The 7,375-nt window shown below is 40.8% G+C and overlaps 1 protein-coding gene across 1 annotated transcript in view; it reads right to left on the bottom strand.

Moving 5' to 3' along the window:
* Positions 1 to 232: 232 nt before the first annotated feature.
* The window catches only part of LOC308160401 (uncharacterized protein), a 34,503-nt gene continuing 27,360 nt past the window's right edge, over positions 233 to 7,375 (bottom strand). The window contains exons 19-24 of the mRNA XM_080534315.1: positions 5,746 to 5,876; positions 4,723 to 4,972; positions 3,737 to 3,861; positions 3,244 to 3,487; positions 2,103 to 2,254; positions 233 to 1,297 (exon numbers count right to left, since the gene is read on the bottom strand). Coding sequence (XP_080390441.1) covers positions 1,017 to 1,297; positions 2,103 to 2,254; positions 3,244 to 3,487; positions 3,737 to 3,861; positions 4,723 to 4,972; positions 5,746 to 5,876 — 1,183 coding nt within the window. The 3' untranslated portion in view covers positions 233 to 1,016. The remainder of the gene's footprint in view (positions 1,298 to 2,102; positions 2,255 to 3,243; positions 3,488 to 3,736; positions 3,862 to 4,722; positions 4,973 to 5,745; positions 5,877 to 7,375) is intronic.

The following is a 7,375-nucleotide window of genomic DNA, read 5'->3' as shown; positions in this document are numbered from 1 at the left end:
TTGATTTTCTTTTCTCAAATTCACAAACTTTCAAGGATTTCAAGGACCCGTGGGAACCCTGATAAGAGATAGCAACAAAATTGATTAAATTATCTCTATCCACTTTCTCTTTTCTCGAGAGACGATAGTGACACTTGAGGGGAACAACCAGACGATCCAACTCCATTCAAGATGATTTATTATGTTCACTAGAGAAGGCACCTACATAAACAATGAGCATGTTTCCCACAACACAAATACGTATAAAAACACAAATATACACTCAACGGCCACTTCATTAGCTACATAATATTGCTAGTAGATCAGCACTTTCTGAAATACTCAAACCAGCCCGTCGGGCACCAGCAACCATGCTACGTTCAAAGTCACTTAAATCACCTTTCTTCCCCATTCTGATGCTTGGTTTGAACTTCAGCAGATCGTCTTGACCATGTCTACATGCCTATATGCATTGAGTTGCTGCCACGTGATTGGCTGATTAGATAATTGCCGTAACAAGCAGTTGAAAAGGTGTACCTAATGAAGTGACCGGTGAGTGTATATTGCTAACATAAACATAAGCAATATCAAGTCTTTCGTTTTAGCCAAGTTTAGTTTTGGTCAATAATTCTAACCCATTATATTATATTACACACACTATGCACAGCTGAACAGCACTTAATACAGCTAGTTGAGCTACAAAATATGAAATCTGTAGTTTCTTGTTTTGTTCATCAGGTCTGGCCTAATATACAAATCTAAACAAACTACTGTCGCTCCAGCGCTGTGGCTCATACCTGACGAAAAATAAAAATAATTACTAGAAAATAAAGTCAAACAAAGGTAAAACAAAGTCATTTGCAGGCCCTATCAGAAAACTATGCATTGCCTGTCTTAATAATAATCGATCTCTTTTGTTTTTCTTTCTTCACATTTACACAATAACCAAGAAAAGATCCACTGGAAATGTAGTCGCTGCTGAGAGACCGGCTGCTCTCCTGTAAAAGTACAAAGGTTGTTCTGTGCTTGTTCTGTCCTCAGATGTCCCTTCTGGCTCCCTCTTCTTCCTTGTCAGACTGGAGGACACACAGGTTCAGCTGAGCCACCCTCGACTGGCACTGCTTTGCTGTTTTCACAAAACCCTCCTCAACCATTTTATCAGAAATCTCTGTATAAATGTATTCCTGTTCAATATCTTTTCTCAGATCCTCTTGGAGTTTTTCGCTGCCCCAGATATTGAGGAGCAACTCAGTCTCTTCGATACTCCATTTGAGGTCTGGTTCCCATGGTGATGGACTGCTACTTGATCCTGGGGAACCTAAAGAGAAGGTCAACGAGTCACACTTCACTTTAGTGTTCTTATTACTTATGTCAGGTTTTATAACAATTAGGCTGCATTTACACCGCAGGTCAAAGTGACACAATTCAGATTTTTTTGCTCAAATTTTTCTCATGTGGCACAGATCGGATATGTAACATGTAGGTGTAAGCAGTAAAAAAGCACATTGAATCTGATATTCTCAGATCCGATTCAGGCCTCAATATCAAGCCGGCCTCAATCAGATACAAATCAGATATGTGTAATTTTGACTGCGGTCTAAGCAGGCAGGTCGCATATAACGCTCAATTCTGATTTGCACATAATTGAAAATACGATGGTCTTCGCATTTTGATGATGTTTGACGTGAGTTTCACTCACTTTAACAGTGAAGTGCTCTTTCTTCTCCGCCTTAAAATGTGCGCAATATTTTGCAGATCTCTAAACATACTTTTGAGTGTGCGGATGCTGTTATTTTGCACTCTATTGATACTCTTCAGTTCCAGCACCTCAGCAAAGTCTGATAACGGATGAGCGATGGTATTTTCACTATTATAATATAAAAGGGATGATAATTTCTGTCTCGTTTGCGTCTATTGCATGTCCCAGCTGTCTGTTTACTTTCGTTTTTGATGTACGCATGCTGGTCGTTACAAATGTTACCAGTGTAAGCACAGGTATCAGATATGGGTCATTTGAAAAAGTAGGTGTAAGCAGGCATTCAAAAAAATCGTTTTGAGGCACCAAATCGGAACTAGGCATTACGACCTGCGGTGTAAATGCAGCCTAAGAGTAGCAATGTTACCTGTTCCATGACCTTGCTCATCTGGGACCGCTCTGCTGTCTTCAGCAGTAGCGCCATTATAGTCCTCAACCAGTGGATCCACGGTTACGTGCTTGTTTCCCAATATTTGTAACTGATCGTAGAACTTGCACTCCACTTGTACTCCTCCACTTCTGGGGAGATATAACATTATGATCAACATAGCATGGCTGTGCTGCAGGACATGTGCTCCTCAGATGAAGGAGTGTTCAAAGGCAGATGAAATTCAACATATGCCAAAAGCAATACATCAGTGTGTATAATAATGGTGAAGCAAAGCAAAACTCCTCGTATCCTCGAGGTAGAGCCGCCGTCTAATGATCGCAAGGTCGGTGGTTCAAACCCCGACTGGCCACATGTCCTTGGGCAAGACACTGAACCCCAAATTGCAATTTTTACAGGCTTTACAGGCTTTACATTCCTAATCTTTGGCAGTTGTTTTGGTAGTTTTTTTTATTCTAAATATTTTTAGCTGGTTCCATGTTTTAACGAAAAGTCTAGATTTACTAGTGATATATCCTAGCTGTTCTTTATTACTTTATTACTGTGGGTAGATAAAACTTTCCTCATTTATACATAATTTATACATATACATAACCAAATTTCGAGCTAAAATGCAGAAATGCCCAAGACTATCACCTTCGAATTGATGAATTGGATCTGCATTATGCCAAATTCATCTGAAAGTCATGCAGCATACAACTAAGCCTACATACATTCAAGCTATTATTAGTTATACAATATGCCTACCCACACCAACTCCAGTGCATTTATCATCCATATCTGTATTAGTCACCAAGCAACACTCTCTGTGTTTTTAAACCGACAATAACTCGATCTCTGGAAGACGCAGCAATTAGGCTACAAAGAATGGAAACAAGGAATAAACAGAAATAATTATAGTCTTAGTGATTTAGAAAAGCATTTCATGCAATAGGCTCCATTTGACATGACTTCATTCAGTGTTCATTTGAGCACCTGTCTGTCTGGGGTTTCATATTCATTCTCTGAAATTGAAGCGAGACCGGACCCCTGGAGTCCTGGTTGAGCTAAATCAAAGCTCTACATCAGTTGCTAAATAACGCACCCCAGCCCCTATTTCACATCAACCCCTGTTGCTTACTTTTTGCTCTCACAACACTGACGGAAATTTGCCTTAAGCCGCTTCACTCTTGACTGGCACTGTTCAGCTGTCCTTTGGTAGCCCTGACTGGCCATGGCACGAGAGATCTGGGTGAAGATGTGCTTGTTTTTGGTAGAGCCCTTCAGATTTTCCTGGACGTCGTCGCTTCCCCAGATGTCAAGGAGAACCTGGGTCTCACTGTCGCTCCAGGCGAACTTGGATCCCTCTGCTATCTGAGGATTTGCTAAATAAAAAGACATGTGGCTTAAAAAGGGATCCTCTTGATATCTGATTGGTGCTACAACCTCTCAGTCATTTCATTTTGACAGCTCATCCACATTTACTTCTCTATAGTCATGGAGCACCCTGACTTTGCCAGAAGAGAGACAAGGTTACCTGAAACGGTGGGGCCTTTCCTTGTCATAGAATAATTTATCATAATTAATAGATTATAATTCCATTTACTGTTTGGTGTGAGTATGGGTTGGTTTACCTTTCTTCTGGTCAGGCTCAGCGTGCAGAGGAACTGCACATTCCTCTGTGTCTAACACGTCCACACTGTCCACACAGAGCTCCCTGGTGAATATCTCCTCCATTTGGCCGTAGAACTTACATTCCCTGAAGAAAGGTATGGTGTTTTGCAGACTTTCAAATGATTGTTTGTATCCCCACACTGTCTAAGATCCACATTTAAATGCATATAACTGTATTGATACAAGAATACTTACACAATGGTATAATACTGTATGTGAAAGGAAACTAGATAAACGTTGTATTGAAGACTTATGGATCTCTCACCTTCATGTCAAAATGATAAACTACAACAAACCAATCCTGGATAGCAAAAAGGGATCAGGATTAGGGGCAGGGTTGCCAGATGAGGCAGGTTTTTATTTTATTTTACAAACATCATTGGCAACAGACATACAGTTTAGTCTGTAGCTTTAGTGACAGGTGCCGTTCATTCTAAGAATGAATTGGCTCACGTTGTTTGCGTCATTGATCTGTTGTCGTGATCGGCGACTAGAACGCATAATCGGATTTCCTCAATCTCATATTTTTACAGAATATCGGCCGATTCCGATTGCTGGGTGATCGATCGGGGCATCCCATATCAGGATCATTCTGATGAAACGTTTTCAACAACCGGGCCTAGTTGGTTGCCCTCTTCACTATTAGACACTGCAACACGGGGGTGTAGGTTTTCTAGTTGGTTTTTGTGTAGGTCTATTGTACATGTACTATTCATCAACCAAGCTATCAACCATAACCACTACTAACAAGAGTCTTTGTAATACCTGAGAATCAATATAATAACCATAGTCAATATAATAACCATAGTCAATATAATAACCAGTCAATATTATAACCAGTCAATATAATAACCAGTCAATATTATAACCATAGTCAATATTATAACCATAGTCAATATAATAACCATAGTCAATATAATAACCATAGTCAATCTTATTCACTCACTTGTCATGGAGAAAACTGGCCTTGAGGCGTTTGACCCGCGTGTGGCACTGCTCTGCCGTCCTGCCGAAGCCGCGGGCGATCATGCTCTGGGAGATGTACTCAAAAACATGCCTGTTCTTCAAGCAGCCCCGCAGGGTGAGCTGCACGTGATCCTCCCCCCAGACCTCCAGCAGGGCCTGGGTCTCCCGGTCAGACCATTGCATCTTCCTGCTGGACTCTGTCCCCGCGTGGCTGGCTGAGGCCCGACCTTCTGGAGAGAGACACATGCAGAATATTTACAAGGCGGGACTATGAGTGAATTCTTGACCCATTTTTACTCTTTCAATGTTTTTCTTTTGTTTGTTTTTTTCATTTATTTGTCTGTCATCTGGGCCCTACCAATTAACAATCAATGTTAACAATCTTTGGCTGGTATTCGATCACTGAGGATTAAGATCATTTTTTTGTCCATTCTCAGAGGGTAACATAAATGTGTATTTTTTAGCAAAAGGGATTCAAACAGACCACCTTCTGGTTACTGGCCCGCTTCTCTAACCTAGAGGCTACTGCTCCCAGTGGCTTTCTGATCTGATCTTGAAATGCCTTTTTCTCCTCAGGTCACTTGTGGTCCAGGAAACCACAAGAACAGGTGCCTAATTAAAATGGCTTAGAACAGCGGTTCTCAACCTTTTTGGACTCAAGGCCCACTTAAAAATCTTACTGTATTCATGGCCCACACAGGCATTTTACGGACGCATAATGTTTGTTTTTTTGTGTGTCTCATCATTATCCTCTTATTCTTATTGGATATTTCATATGCATCATCATACAATCATCATACATACAGTGTAGTAGGCCTAGTAGTAGCACACTGATGATGCATTTTTGAAGGTTTTAAAGAAAAAAATACCATACAGAAAACTATTATAAAAAAATATTTTGCCCATGATTTGGCGGCCCACTTGCAGTACTGTCGCGGACCACCAGAGGGCCCATAGGTTAGGAATTGCTGGCTTAGAAGGTCAAGATGATAAAGCACCGTACGTGTGTCCTGGTCTGCTTCCTCGGTGGGATGTTCAGGGAAATCTCCATATACATCAGCATGGTCAGCGTCTTCACCCAGCACTGGCTCCAAGAACCTGTAGTATCTGAACAGCTGTGGCTCCCCTCCGCTGCTGTGGGGAGAGACAGAGAGGTGGAGCGGTGGCCTTACCGAAAGCACATTAGTCTGTTCATTAGAACGTGCACATCCAATCATATCGCCGAATGCTTTAGTGGTGCCCAATCATGTCGCCCAATGCTTTAGTGGTTGCTTTAGTGCTGCCAATCAATGCTTTAGATGCTTTAGTGGTGGCCAATCATGTTGTCCAATGCTTTAACGGTAGCCAGCGCGTCATCACACACCAGCAAGTCAGCGCTAAGCGCATGGGCGATGAGTGAAACGTTGGAAACTTGTCGGCTGTCAATCACACTGGACTGGCTGTCATCACCTGTGGTAAGTACAGCTACCTTCATATAATGACTTGATCAATATTGTTCATATAGATTAATACGGTGTTGTCTTATGAGTTCATAGCAAGACACTTGCAGCTCTCGTTGTTGACGAGAGACAGACGCGGTGATGCCCGCCGTTAGATAGCTAGCTAGTTCTACGTTTGTTGAAAACGCAACAGGGCATAAAGACAACGATAATGAATTATTAAATCAGAGCTATCTTGTATTAGTTGAATGACTAATATCTCATGATGAAATATGTGGTTGTCACTGGTTTGCTGGCGAAATATTCATAACTTGGCTGTCATTGAGCGCAGCTGCGCGAGCCTTCATGTATTTATGTGCTGACGAGATCTGATATTAGAGATTTGATTGTATGCATATTAATGTGGAAAGATTTTGAACTGGCACATTTGTTGTGTGTGCCTGATGTGTAGTGGGTTATTGTCTATAAATAGTCTGTAAGTGTTAAATTACGCATACTGTACTATGTCATACTGTATGTTGTGTGTAGAGCCTCTAACTTAGAGTCGTTTTGGTATTTGATTGATGACTTATTATTAATTATTATTATTATATTATTATTAATATTTTCCTACTCAGCCAAACGTTATTATTTGCTCTTTAAAGCTCAGGCATAGAGGCATAGGTATAGATCAGTCCCAGTGTATAGCCTTCACTGTACTGTGTATTGTATATGGTTATAGTCAGGGCACGGGAAGGGATAGCTACTAGATTAGATTAGATTCAACATTATTGTCATTGGAGAGTTCAAGTACCAGACAATGAAATGCAGTTCAGCATCTAACCAGTAGTGCTGTAACAATTCTGGAGTATTGTATTTTGACTGTACATATCTGTGCTTGTGTGTATGTTTATACTAACAAGATTATTGTTTTCGTATGAATGAATGAATGAATGAATGGTCTTTATTGTCATTGCTATAGTACAGGTACCAAACAACGAAATTTGGGAGGGGTGGCTCCCCTGGTGCTAGGAAAGAAAAAAAAACAAAAAAAAACAAGAAGGGAAAGGAGCTGGTTTACATAAATAAAGGCTATGTACACTATCCACTATACTATACTGTACAGATAGACGACTAGGGTTGTCATATTGCACATAGTGTTATTGCACATTCATTTAAAGTGTCGCAGTTTGCAGGCTTGAAATGTACATATTT

This window comes from Nansenia antarctica (assembly GCF_963989245.1).
Source record: "Nansenia antarctica genome assembly, chromosome: 6".
Lineage (NCBI taxonomy): Eukaryota > Metazoa > Chordata > Actinopteri > Argentiniformes > Microstomatidae > Nansenia > Nansenia antarctica.
This window is presented reverse-complemented; position numbering and strand designations above follow the sequence as displayed.